Source organism: Jaculus jaculus, chromosome 10 (assembly GCF_020740685.1).
Source record: "Jaculus jaculus isolate mJacJac1 chromosome 10, mJacJac1.mat.Y.cur, whole genome shotgun sequence".
Classification (NCBI taxonomy): domain Eukaryota; kingdom Metazoa; phylum Chordata; class Mammalia; order Rodentia; family Dipodidae; genus Jaculus; species Jaculus jaculus.
In genome coordinates this window covers 54,715,712-54,729,968 of record NC_059111.1, presented here as the reverse complement: position 1 = coordinate 54,729,968, position 14,257 = coordinate 54,715,712, and the positions used below count along the sequence as shown (strand labels likewise).

The 14,257-nt window shown below is 36.1% G+C and overlaps 1 protein-coding gene across 2 annotated transcripts in view; it reads left to right on the top strand.

The window, feature by feature from the left end:
• Positions 1 to 14,257, top strand: part of Elapor2 (endosome-lysosome associated apoptosis and autophagy regulator family member 2) — a 202,778-nt gene that overhangs the window by 153,002 nt on the left and 35,519 nt on the right. For both annotated transcript variants that reach the window (XM_045160979.1, XR_006639358.1), the window contains exons 9-15: positions 1,103 to 1,283; positions 2,354 to 2,482; positions 5,611 to 5,701; positions 6,314 to 6,416; positions 10,089 to 10,226; positions 12,285 to 12,548; positions 13,656 to 13,829. In XM_045160979.1, coding sequence (XP_045016914.1) covers positions 1,103 to 1,283; positions 2,354 to 2,482; positions 5,611 to 5,701; positions 6,314 to 6,416; positions 10,089 to 10,226; positions 12,285 to 12,548; positions 13,656 to 13,829 — 1,080 coding nt within the window. The remainder of the gene's footprint in view (positions 1 to 1,102; positions 1,284 to 2,353; positions 2,483 to 5,610; positions 5,702 to 6,313; positions 6,417 to 10,088; positions 10,227 to 12,284; positions 12,549 to 13,655; positions 13,830 to 14,257) is intronic.

The window sequence follows — 14,257 nt, the reverse complement described above, 5'->3', positions numbered from 1 at the left end:
TATTTTATTGTGTTGCCTATGGGCTGAATTCTGTGTGGGGAAATATAAGCTGAAAGTGTTTACAACACTATTCTTGTGGGGAACAGAGAATCCTTTACCTTTAGGCTCAGAGTGCATGGAACACCTCTGCAGAGTTGCTCTACCTCTTGGAATCTTGTATCAGGTTACTGAAAAGACTCAGCAAGTACAGAGAAAGAGTGAGAGGCAGAGAGAGGGAGAGAATGGGTATGCTAGGGATTCTAGGTGCATATATCACTTTGTGCATCTGGATTTATGTGGATACTGGTGCATTGAACTCAGGTCATTAGGCTTTGCAGGCAAGTGCTTTAACCATTAAGCCATTTCTCCAACTCCTGATGTTTATGACTATTTATGACTGCACAGGAAGTTCTGTTTATTCTTTTCAAAATAGCCTTTACCTTGTATTACTATAGGGAAAGTGTGGTGATACAGAATGTGGCTGGCAAAAAGGAGGGCAGCAGAGGAGGTCTCAGATGAGAAAGAAAAAAGTCACTGCATAGAAACTGTCAGCTACAGATGAAAACAAATGAGTAGATACAATATTGGCAGTCAGGCTCTCTTTATTTTCAAGAGACTGGTGATAAGGTCCTTGTTATCTGTGTGATAAAGTTACCTGTGTCTTAGAGTAAAAGCACTTGCAAATCAATGGATATTTCGGGCTGGAGAGATTGCTTAGTGGTTAAGGCGCATGCCTGTGAAGCCTGAGGACCCACGTTTGATTCTCCAGGTCCAAAATAAGCCAGATGCACATGCATCTGGAGTTCCTTTGCAAGGCTACAGGCCCTGGTGTGCCCATTTTATCCCCCTTCCCCGTCTCTCCCTCCCCCTCCCTCTGGTAAATAAATAAAGGTAAATCTGAAATAAAAGCAATGGATATTTCCCAAACAACAGTTTCTTTTCCCATTTATTATTAGTGAAAGTTTTCTATTTTTCTTTTTGTCACTAGTATCATAGTTTTTTTTTTTTTTTAAACTGAGGTGTCATTGATACTTTTCCTAGGAACGATTTTCTTGTCAGGATGTTATATGGCTTGTAATTTTGTCAGGATGTTATATGGCTTGCTTGGGTTCTTTGTTTGCAGACACAGATAATGTACAAGTGGATAGAGCCCAAAATCTGCAGGGAGGATGTGATGGAGGCTACTAGGCTGCCCCCTTCTGGAGAGAAGAAGGATTGTCCACCTTGCAACCCAGGATTTTATAACAATGGGTCATCCTCTTGTCACCCCTGCCCTCCTGGGACGTTTTCAGATGGAACAAAGGGTAGGATGTCTATCATATATTAGTAAAATAGTCTCATTAGGCTTATGGCATTGTTCTTCTTTTTTTTAAAATTTTTTTGTTCATTATTTATTTTATTTATTTGAGAATGACAGAGAGAGGGAAAAAGACAGAGAGAGAGAGATTGAGAATGGGCACGCCAGGGCCTCCAGCCACTGCAAACGAACTCCAGATGAGTGCGCCCCCTTGTGCATCTGGCTAAAATGGGTCCTGGGGAACCAAGCCTCGAACCGGGGTCCTTAGGCTTCACAGGCAAGCGCTTAACCGCTAAGCCATCTCTCCAGCCCTCTTATTGTTTTTTTTTTAAAGAGAGAGTGAGAGAGAGAGAGAATCGAAGTGCCAGGGCTTCCAGCCACTGCAATCGAATTCCAGACACGTGCTCCATCTTGAGCGCATGCACACATTGTGCGTGCATCATTCTGTGCATCTGGCTTATGTGGGATCTATGGCGTCAAACATGAGTCCTTAGGCTTTACAGGCAAGTCTAAGGACCACTTAACCACTAAGCCATCTCTCTAACCCTGTTCTCAATTTTTAAAGGAATAAGTCTTAGAAAGAATATAGAGAATTGTGAGGTACAAAGGTTTATTTAACACAGGATGAAATTCAATACTGTTTCAATGAAATCTTTTTTTTTTTTTTTTTTTTTTTTTTTTGAGGTAGGTTTTCACTGTAGCTCAGGCTGACCTAGAACTCACTATGGAGTTTCAGGGTGGCCTCTAACTCATGGTGATCCTCCTACCTCTACATCCGAGTGCTGGGATTAAAGGTGTGCACCACCACGCCCGGCTCAGTGACCTTCTCTTAATAAGATAATTGACTTTGCCTGTGGTTAATAAACTTCACCATATAAATTGTTTAAGAAAAGTCACTTGTTTTCCAGTATATGAACATATATAGTAGAAAGCAATATATTTGTAAGGGAATTTGTGTTGTAGTATCCCTTTCTCCCTCCCACATCCCTCTTTGCTAGTGACAGTTTAGTAGTGCTTGGAACCAAAGCAGTCCAGGTGCAGTTAATTGTAACTCTTATCCTTACTTGTTTTCCTCAGAGTGCCAGCCCTGTCCAGCAGGAACAGAGCCAGCACTTGGGTTTGAATATAAATGGTGGAATGTCCTTCCTAACAACATGAAAACTTCCTGCTTCAATGTAGGGAATTCAAAGTGCGATGGAATGAATGGTGAGTTTAGAATGTCTGGCTACTTGTTTTGGCAGCAGAGACATTATTTTTTCCCCAGAATCATTTCTTTAAAATATGCCAAATATGTGCATGAGGAACTTTAGTCTTATTTGGCTGTGTGTGGGTATTCCAGTTCTCATATAAAAATAGTAAAGTCATAGCTTCCTCCTAAGAGCGCCAATCATAGTCATTCTTATTATCCAGGCCTTTACATTCTCTAGTTCCAGTAACCTGTAGTCAACAGCAGTTTGAAAATATCAAGTAGAAATAAATACTTTGTAAGTTTTAAATTAGACACTATTCTAAGCATATGAAATCTTACGCCATTCTGTTCTGTCCTGCCTAGGATATGAATTCTGTCTGGCTGTGTCTGTTTCCTATAAATGTTGCCATATCTATCTTGGTTTTGATATTCAAAAAATTACATAACATGATATATATGAACCCTACTTAGTGAAAACTTGAAAATGTGACACAGTTCTATAGAGCAGTTGCTAAATTCTGTCATTTTTGTTGGTTTTGTGAAAGGCAGTACCTATGGGTATGTTTGTCTTTAAATATTTTATTTATTTACTTGACGTGGGGGGGGGAGGAAGAGAGAGAAAGAGAGAGAGAGGGAGAGAGAAAGAATGAGAATGGAAGCACCAGGGCCTCCAGCTACTGCAGTCGAACTCCAGATGTATCTGTCACCTTGCACATCTGGCTTATGTGGGTACTGGGGAATTGAACCTGGGTCTCAGCCCCTATGGATTTGTTTTTAAACTTGATGCTAGGAATAGGTATTCTAAATTTGGTGGCCTTACACTGAAATTCATCATTTAATTTTGTCAGCTCACTAATATTTGATCAGCCTACTTTTCTCAATATTATGTTTACTATTATTGTATACACATGTGCTCATTAACTTGTATATTTTAAATTTTATGTTGTCTATCCAATGTAAACAGGTTTTGGAATATGGGAAATAAGGTACATTTATAAACACAATAGAAAACAGTTTTGAATAATTTTTTTTTAAACACAGGGTAAAAGAGGGAAAGACAAAGACAGGATACATACTGAACATGGAATATTTTTATTTCTGGGCCATCAATTCTATTTCAACAATTGTATTTAGGAATTTATCCCCTGGGAGAAGAGGGGAAAAGGTACAATAATTATTGTCAAGAATGATGGTTTATCATCCTAAAATGTTTTCTGGGATTGGATTCTAAATTTAGGAATTTAAGATGTTGAAAAATAAGATTGCATAATAGAATTGAACAAATTTATCAAAAGCAGTTGTGTTTGTATGTAAGTGTGCATGTGTGTGTGTGTGTTTACTTGCTAGTGCAAATTATCTGGAATTTGTACTTGATTTTATGTAAAACAGTCTAACTCTCAGGACGATACTTGATTTCTTCGTCGCTTACTAACTTACTTACAGGCTGTATTTTTAATGTATGCTAATTTTCAGAGTCACTTACTACTTTGTTACCCAGTAAGTATTCACAATGCTTTTTTTGAGAAATACTAATATAGAAAAGACACCAAAAATGTTATTTATATTTTCCTTTATATTTGTCCAAGGTAAAAACAGTCCAAATGGTTGAAATGGATGTTTGGTCAACAGGAAGTAAGTTTGTAGCTTTAACGGTTTATAATAAATAGAAATTTGATCAAAAAAATCTTAAAATATAGGTTGGGCACAGTGGTGTACACTTTTAAACCCAGCACTCAGGAGGCAGATATAGGAGTATCACCACAAGTTCAAGGTTACCCTAAGACCACGTAGTGAATTCCAGGTTAGCCTGGGCTAGAGTGAGTCCCTACCTCGAAAAACAAAACAAAAACTGAAATTTTAAAATATAAATTATATATAAAAAAATGTCCACTAATCTTACTGGTTCACTAAACTAAAAAAAAAAAAAAAAAAAGATGAAAGGTGTGGGATTTACTCTTATGTAAAAAGAAAAATACAAAGTTGTAGACACTCTTATAAAACCAATCATACAGACAGAAGCTAGGAGAGAATATGCAAAAAGAAGTTATAATTGTTGGAGTGTGTCAGTTTAATGGTAAATGAGTTTGAAATTATTATTTTTATTATGACTATGATGGATGGTCATCTATAACCAGAGCAAAGCACAAGGCTGTATTTCCCATGTTTCTACTAACATCAACCTGCCTTTCTTTCAGGTCTCTGCTTTAATATCCTTAAGATTCATTGTCAAGTACAGTGACCATGTGGCCATTGAGTGCTTGAAATACCACGAGTCTGAGTTGATATGTACTGGAAGCATAACATGCACAATATTCAAAGTGTATTCAAAAATTTAGTATGAAAAATAAAATGCCTATTATGTACCTATCTCAAACAATCTTTTCAATGAGGGTGACCTTGTCTCTTTTTCTATCCTATGCATTTTATAGTTATTGGCATTTAGTAAAAGTTAAGTGAACACATAATGAGTTATATTAGGGAGAAGAAAACTGTAAGAAATAACTTCAGACCTCAAAATTAAGTAATTTGAAGTTTTGGTTTCCTATTTGTTACCTGCAAAGTGAGATTTTCTACCTCAGTGTATTAGAATAGAGAAAGACAATCTGTTTTAGTTTGAAGGGTCATGTTTCATTGAGAAAACAGCTGTTAGTTCTCATATTATATAACTTTATGAAAAAGAGTATATTTATTGGTATCTTGATGTCTGCTTTTGCATCCAGTTTGTAAATGTGAAGCAAAAATAGAGATTCATTTTGAGTACTTATAACCTTGAATATGAACACATGAACACTTATTTGCTTTTTTAAAAAATGTTTATTATTATTTTGTTTTATTTATTTGAGAGAGAGAGAGAGAGAGAGAGAGAGAGAGAGAGAGAGAGAGGAGAGAGTAGATAGGGAAAGAATGGGCATGCTGGGTCTATAGCCACTGCAGATGAACTCCAGATTCATGCACCACTGTGTACATCTGGTTTATGTGGGTACTGGGGAATTAAACCTGGTTCCTTAGGCTTCACAAGCAGGCACCTTACATGCTAAGTATATCTCCATCCCTTATTTGACTCTTTACTGTTAGCTATTTTCAAGACATTTTGTAATTCATTAATGGAATTTTTACTAGTTATATTTTCTTTGATCAATTTTAGGTTGGGAAGTGGCCGGAGATCATATCCAGAGTGGAGCTGGTGGCTCTGATAATGATTACCTAATCTTGAGCTTACACATTCCAGGATTTAAGTAAGAAAACTCCATCCTGATTCCTTTCTCTAAGAGTATTCTCACCTGCTGTCCTATAGAACTTGGGGAAGTAATTACCTTATAATGAGATATCACAGAGAAATGCATTTTATTTAAGATTATCTGTACAATATAGTGACTGAGAAAGTATGTTAGCTCTGTCTTCCTTCACAAAGCAGAGAAGTTTTAGCAGTATTATGTCCAAAGCTATAATAACCATGATTCTTGGATACTTAATAAAGCATTCTTCATCTTAGTTTATTGGAATAGTGTTTTTTTTTTTGTCTTTTAATTTTCTCAGTTCTATCTATAAAGTAATATGTTACAAGTTAATTTATCTCATTTTACTTTAGTACCCCATGTTGAGATTTCCAGTAGGACTCCTTTTCTTGTTCTAGGAACAACATGGGATTACAGCAGGACAGTCAAGTGTATAGTCCTGGAATTAGAGCAAGGGTGTAGACATGTACAGATGAACCAGGAAAGAGCTGTGTTTTGGGGGAAGCACTACATTAAGGAACAAAAGAGCATGGCTTTTCATTTCATGATAAATGTGTTTCCACTTATAGTCAGAACATAACATAGGTGCTGGACTTTTAATCTGTCATGTAGACCACCAACATCTATGACTGGAGCTACAGGTTCTGAACTTGGAAGAATAACATTTGTCTTTGAGACCCTCTGCTCAGCTGACTGTGTTCTTTACTTCATGGTGGTAAGTAGAAAAGTAATGTTTGAAGGCATATTTCAAAGCTTTTTATCCTCTTTTAAGTGTGAATTTACTCATGTAAGTTGGGGTAAGAATCATCTTTATTTTCATTCTTAGACCTTTCTATAAATATTAAAAGATGTCAAATTTAATTACTAAGGCTTGTCCAATAAATCCTAAAAAGAAAGTGTACATTCCTCATGGATAGGAGTAAGCTCATGGCACCCAGATGACTGATAGAAGGCCTGGAATATTAATTTGTAGGAAAATTCCTTCATAAATATAAGGAATTTTCAGAATAAAACCTCTCCTATAATTTACTTTTTGGCAATTTAAGCCATTAGAAAAGGAAAATGAATCAATAAGTGATAGAAAAAAATAGTGAAGGTGTGGAGCATGGGGAAGAAAATTATTTAATACATTCAGCAAAAGGAATTTACAATGCATACGTTATAAATTTGTTCATTTATTTTATAGGTGTGATTTGAATTTTAATTCTACCTTGAGCAAAGGAACAATTTAAAATCCATCAAGATTTCTTATGGGTTTTCAAAGGTTGTTTTGCTAAAGTTTTAACATTTTAGTGATTTCATATTACTGCTTTTTTTTGTTAATTTTATTCCCTCAGTAAACCTTCAGTCTATTAACAACTTCTTTATGATATAAAAGTTGTATGAAGATTTTAAAATGTTGCTGTGTTTAGTAACAGCTGAGATGAAGTCAGACTATTTTATTTTGGAGAAAAGCTTTGACTTCATAATGGAAAAGATCATGGATAATCTTCAATATTTCCATCTATACCACAACTAATAAACCTTCAGTTCTCCTAGTTCTGACCCCTTATTTCTTCAGTCTGTTATATCACACTTAGTATCTTTGCTTAAAGTGAGATTCTTGTTGTCTCTCAGCTAGACTGTTCACTTCTCTGTCATCTAGAAGCATCATCAACAAATATAGCCCCATCCCCTACCCAGTGATCTTTAAAGTATAGTATCACTATCTTTGTCCTAACAGCATCAGTATAACCTGGAGAAGTGTTAGAATTGCAACTTTTGGGACCACATTCTATTCTGACTGAATGAGGAACTCTGGGGAAGGGACCTGGAAAGCTGCATTTTAGCAAACCTTGATGATAATTCTGATTCATGCTAAAGTTTGGAAATGATGGTCTGTGAATATAGTTCACATTCTTTTAGGATGATTTTCCCCTTCTCTGTCACCAAACTATTAACTGTGCATATGGTCCCTTCTTTTGCCTCTGTTTTCATTTGCAGTATGGTAACACTCTTCACTGGAATATCCTTCCATGTGTTCTTTTGTTTGGTGCACTCCCCTTCAAACTTGAAGGACAGCTCAAACTTCACTCCTTCTGAGAGGCTTTCTCTTATTCCTTCAAATATAGTTAACTGCTCTCTGCAATGTGTTCAAAAAACCCTTTGGGGAAAAAAAATCTCATATGAATTATATGAATGTTTTTGTCTCTTTCATTTGACCAGGGCATCCTGAGGTCAGTGTCACACATTATCTAATTAACTAATTAATCAATTTATCTTTCCTTTCAGAAACAAGGGTCTAATAATGTAACCTCATGATCCTTCTGTCCTAGTATTTCAAGTTCAGTAATAGTATGCCATCATGCCCAGATCATGTATTGTTTATTTTGACAAATCAGTCTCAGAGATCTTAACTTATAGCAGAATGTGCTAGTTTTCTTCATTCTCTGTATGACTGGTCTTCTCAAAGGATTTTTGGAGACACCAAGGTAAACAACAATCAGCAGTTCTTTGTATATTTAATAATAATACTTGACAAATGTAAGGTATTATTTATATTAAAGGAATACTTTCCATTTATAACCAAGAACAATGTTTAATGAAACACTATATATAATGAGCTCCTTCTTAGAAACAAAAATGATATCAATTTGGAAGTTTGGTTACGTAGTACTTTTATCTGTGGTATGTACTGAATTTAGAACATATTTATTTTCCTAATAACATGTTTGATTCCTGTGTTTTATTTTTATAAAGAGAAATGTCTTAAGTTCATGCCACTCTATTGATAATATCCTACATAGCTAATGGAAGCCCATCCAAGTTTCTACACCATTTATTAGGAGTTCAGCAGGAAAAACTAATTTAAAAGTTTAAGAGTTGACCTTTATTTCAATTTTAATAAATTAGATATGTATTGCATGATTTAGTTATTATATTTGCTTTCCAAGTGTGTTAATTATAGTATTGAAAATACCTCAACTCTTTATGATTATTCTAATTCTTATAATTAACTAAGAAGGTCAGAAATAAAATATATTAACTTTAGCTAGAGAACAAGATAAATTATGGTTAACCTTCACTTGGATGAACCTGTAACTTGTGAGCTTAATTCAAAGGGAATTTAGTGTATCTATGTAATAGTCTTTGACAGGATGTACCACACAAAAATGGGAGGATTTTTAAAAAGTTCAGTGAGGATCCAGGAGCCTTTTCTTTTCCTTAGGAGCTATTGTGTCTAGGCCTATCTTCCAAAATAGAATCATACAAATAACAAACAGAAAAGTCCAGTCCTTAGGTGTACTTTGATTTGAAACTTTTTCAAGTACTGTTGACACTGTAGTACATCTATTGATTTACTGAATAAATAAAGAGCTTGTGCAAACTTGAGGGAAGTATTCAAATTATAGGTTAGGTGGATAAAGCCATGAATCCTACCTGACTTACTCTAACTACAAGTACAACAGTAGTCATAGATATTCATATGTTTAATGTAAAGCAGTTGGGCCATCTTCCTTAAGATTGTTAATGTGTTTTACAATGGCAGGTTCAGTAACCTAAAACCAGTTTCAGTTTCTGTAATTTTAACTTGTGTGAGGTTTTTTTCTTTAACTTAAAATCTTAAATCTTTTAGTCCAATATCTTTAGCCAAGCACATTAGTCTATGACAAATTTAACCTTGATCAGACTCTCTGGGCCTGGGCAGCAGCATGCAGCCATCTTTTATGTCAGTAGCCCAGTTTTAACAAAGTTTTCTGCAATTTTTTTTTTTTTTTAGAATGCTCAAAAGCCAGGCCTTGAATTTTAATACCATTTATACTTAGCATTTTCAAACTCTCATCAGAATAGTCCATAAAACTTCGCTTACTGCTCCAGAAGGCATCTTCAGTTGTAAGTACCAAGTCCATGCCTGTTGCTCCCAAACAAAAGCTTCAAAGGACTAAAATCCACATGGTCAGGTTTATCTCACCCACTTCTGGTACCAACTTTTGTAGCAGGCAGCTTTAGGTTTGTTGAGATGAACTTTTAAACCAGGTACCATTATGGAAGTAGAGATATTTATTGAAGCTTATAGGTCCAGGGAAGTTTTATAATGGCAGAAAAATCTGGCCCTGCCTTGAGGCATCTCAACAAAAAGTGAAAATTCATAAGCCTAAAAGCCAAAACTACACCACACACTTTAAGAACTTCTGGTAGAACTAGACACTTTGCATATCTTTAGATTAAAATTTTATATCCACTACCACAACTTAAGATCCACCCAATAACACCTCTCCAGCAGGTGGCTGCAGATCTAAATTACAAACTATTAAAACATTAATATATTAGGGACTATCTATTCAAACTACCACAGTACTAATATTGAGTTTGTACTTTATTTGTATATATGGTTCTACTATTTTAGGATATTAACAGAAAAAGTACCAATGTGGTGGAATCATGGGGTGGAACAAAAGAAAAGCAAGCATATACCCACATCATCTTCAAGAATGCAACGTTTACATTTACATGGGCATTTCAAAGAACAAATCAAGGTCAAGATGTAAGTTCTAAGCATGCGATTACTTTTTAAACACAAGGATGATGCCACCTTTTGGAGATGCATTACAAACTATCACTCAAGCTGGAGAAGACAGCTTGTGTTGGAGTCATTCATCTTGTGTGTTATATACTAGATTGGTATAAAAATGATAAACTTTTGGGCTGGGAAGGTGGCTCTGTGGTTAAAAGTGTTTAGCTACAATGCCTGCCAGCCTAGGTTCACTTCACCCATGTCCATGTAAAGCCAGATACACAATGTGGGGCACGCATCCAGAGTTCTTTTACAGTTGCAAGTGGCCCTGCTGTGCCCATACTTTCTCTCTTGCAAATAAGCAAATAAAATATTAAAAATGATAAAATTTCATTTTGGGGGAGTAAGAATATATAAAATGGATGGAATGGTGCAATTAATCTTTTAATTATGCTGAACTTTGAGCAAATCCAGTAGTTAAATGTTAAGAGAAAATTCAATTTTGTAATTTTAAAAGTACCTTTAAAGCTTTCTGTGACTTTGAGAAGGTTAATAACTTTATTCTTCTTTATTTGAATATTATAACATCTGTCTAGCAGCCATTATCTGATGGGGATTATTTTTTTCATTATTCACCAAATGAGAGAATGCCTTTCAGATAATGCACTTCAATGTTTCATTATGGTACTCTCTCATTTGGTGAAAAAAATATATATGTCTGTGTGTGTGTGTGTATACTCCACACTTGACTCTATATACTTGACTCTAATGGTTCTATAGGAGTGTTCACACTCCTACACACACACACAAAATAAATAAAATATAAAAATATATAAAAAATAAAAAATTATTCACCACATTATTGTGGTGTATGTGATATGTGTGTATGTGCAGATTAGCTACTCCTTTGAGTAAATTTCCTCTTCTGTGTCAGTAGTAGCAGGGATGTTATTTGTGAATCTCCACAGATGTAACATTAGCAAGGTGTGAACAAGGTACATCTCTTACTCAGAAGTCACTTTGTTGCTATAGCACCAGTGTGAGATTTCTCTTTTCAGGGTGGGGGGAACCTAGTCCCCACATCTTGCTTGACTCTAATTGTTCTATAGGAGTGTGCAGATGGTAGCTTTGTGAGGATGAGCATGTGATGAAGCTCTATCTTCTTTTTCTTTTTTTTTTAATTTTTAACCCTGTTGAAAAGCATTAGGTAGTCATAAGTAACTCTGTACTTATAGTGTGATAATCAGTGCTTAATGAAAACAAAACCTTAATTCACCCAGTCTTACAAGATGATAAAAATATGGCATGACTCAGGATCTTGCTTCCTATTCCATATTCCGTTAGTAGAAATCAGAATATAGTTCTTAGAGAAAGGGCTAAAGAGGAAAGTAAGGCTAAAAAAGTAGTATGGGCTGGGGAAATGGCCCTGTGGATAAAGTGCTTGCTACACTAGCGTGAGTACCTGAATGCAGATCCTCAGACCCCATGTAAAGCTACATGCTGTAGAGTAAGCTTGAGTAATCCTAGTGTGCCTGTGGTAAGAGGAGAGGCAGAGGCCAGCTAACCTGATCAATACAATGATGAATGATGATGAGATCCTACCTCTAGTGAGGTGAAGGCAAGGACTATCACATGAGGTTGTCTTCTGACCTCCATAGGTATGTGTCCCCCCACCAAAAGCATTATGATTTTATCACTATTGCACAGTGTTTGAGAGAGGAAAAGATGTCCCTTTCATATTGTCAACACCCTAATATAGCATTAGACTTAGATTTAAACCTAAGCAAATAATGGTGGTTGGCAAGGCTGCTCCACAGTTCTCCCAGCTGCAGTCTATAAATATCCCTATGTCAGTTATGGCAAGTCTAACTGCCATCTGTGGAAAAACCCTTGGAATCCATTACTGTGAAAATTAGCTCTTAAGTCAAGATTTAAGAACTATATAGGAATGACATTAAACCATTGTCAAATATAAATTATTAGGGTGGAATATTCTGCTTAGCTACTTTGGTGATGTCAACATAAAATATAACTTGCTATACAGCTGAGCTCCAAGGCAGAAGTCATTCCTTTCTGTTCTCTTTCTAGAACAGACGTTTCATCAATGATGTGGTGAAGATTTATTCTATCATAGCCACCAACGCTGTGGATGGGGTGGCATCTTCATGCCGTGCCTGTGCCCTTGGTTCTGAACAGTTGGGCTCATCCTGTGTCCCCTGCCCCCCAGGCTACTACATTGAGAAGAAAACCAACCAATGCAAGGAATGTCTAGCTGATACCTATCTATCCATACATCAAGTCTATGGCAAGGAGGCTTGTATTCCCTGTGGGCCTGGAAGTAAAAGCACTCAAGTAAGTGGGTCTGTGTTTTAGCTATCCTGCCAAAGCATATTTTTAGTAGGGATACGCAAGGCTTCCTCTTAGTGCTTCTCCAGGAGATAGGGAGTTGCCATTGACTCTAAAAAGAAAAAACTTTTAAATTCTCTTTCCTGTTTTCTTTTCCTATAAATTAATTGAAACCTGAATATGTGCTATGAAAATATAAGCTACTAGGTACATAAAAGTATTAGGAAACGCACTCAAATAAGAATGCATCCCAAAAATATTAAAATTGATCTCTTATTCATTGGGATGTCAAGATAAACAAGTAAATTGCTTTTACAGGCTAGATAGAGGAATTTTGTGGGAAGCAACAGGTATATCTTGTTACATTTTAAATGTAAAGAATGAGAAATGCTATGTTACAGATGAAGGAAAAATTTTACTGTCGTGTAAATAGGACATTTTTACTATTTATTAAAATACAGTTATTTAATGTGTGTGTTAAGGTTAGAGGACAATTTTCAGGTTCAGTCCTGGCCTTCTACCTCATTTAAGGCAGGGTCTCTCATTGTTCACAGCTCTGCTAGTCAGCTTCCAGGAAATACTTCTGTGTCAACTTCCCTTCTCATAAGGATTGCAGAAGCCCACTATAACTTCAGGCTTTTTTGTTTGTTTGTTTTTTAGAGGTAGGGTCTCCCTCTAACCCAGGCTGACCTGGGATTCACTATGTAGTCTCAGGGTGGCCTCGAACTTATGCAATCCTCCTACCTCTGCCTTCATAGTGCTGGGATTAAAGGCATGTGCCACCATGCCGGGCCTTTTTTTTTTTTTTTTAATATGGGGTTTAAAAAATTTGAAATCAGGCATGTAGAGTTGTGTGACTGCTTTATCCACTGAGTCATTTCCCCAGTTCCTAAAATTATCTTACTATGAAAAATTAATTTGAGAAACTTTTCTGACTTAGAAACCTTCTGAGCCTTCTGAACTTTTCTGAGAGAAACCTAGAGGTTAAAATCCCCTATATTAGTGTGATAAAGTATAACTAAAAAAAATTACTGAAAACTTTTTATGCCTAGAAAGTTTTGTAAACACAGTTTTCTTTTCTGCAAAATCATGTTTCTTCATCTTTTAATGAAGGACCACTCAGTTTGCTACAGTGACTGCTTTTTCTACCATGAAAAAGAAAACCAGAGTTTACACTATGACTTTAGCAACCTCAGCAGTGTGGGCTCACTGATGAATGGTCCCAGCTTTACCTCCAAAGGAACGAAATATTTCCACTTCTTTAATATCAGTTTGTGTGGGCATGAGGTGAGTTCTGGCTTTCAAGGTGAGATAGAGATATATTCAATTCTAAGATATACCCTGTGTTGAATGACCAATAGCATCTCTATGGGAACCAGTTTCAGGAACTGAGATTTATTTCAATCTTCTGTTAATCTCCTATCACATTGACAGCTTTATTCTCCAGGAGCAACCTAATCTGGATTTTAGACTCTCAAGGCACACACCCAAACCCAAGTCTTTGAGATGCGGTGCTGGTGTATTGAGGTTTTCTCTCCCTCTGTCTTCCTCTCCATTCCTACTTCCTTCTAGTAAGAGTTCTCTCAAGAGCTAGAAAATAATACACACATGGGAGAGGAAGGGGTACTCATAGTTGTGAGGGCTGAAGTGCTAGGACAACTTGTCTGTAGGATAGATACCCTGATGAGATGCTGATAGCATGGCTCATCCCAAGT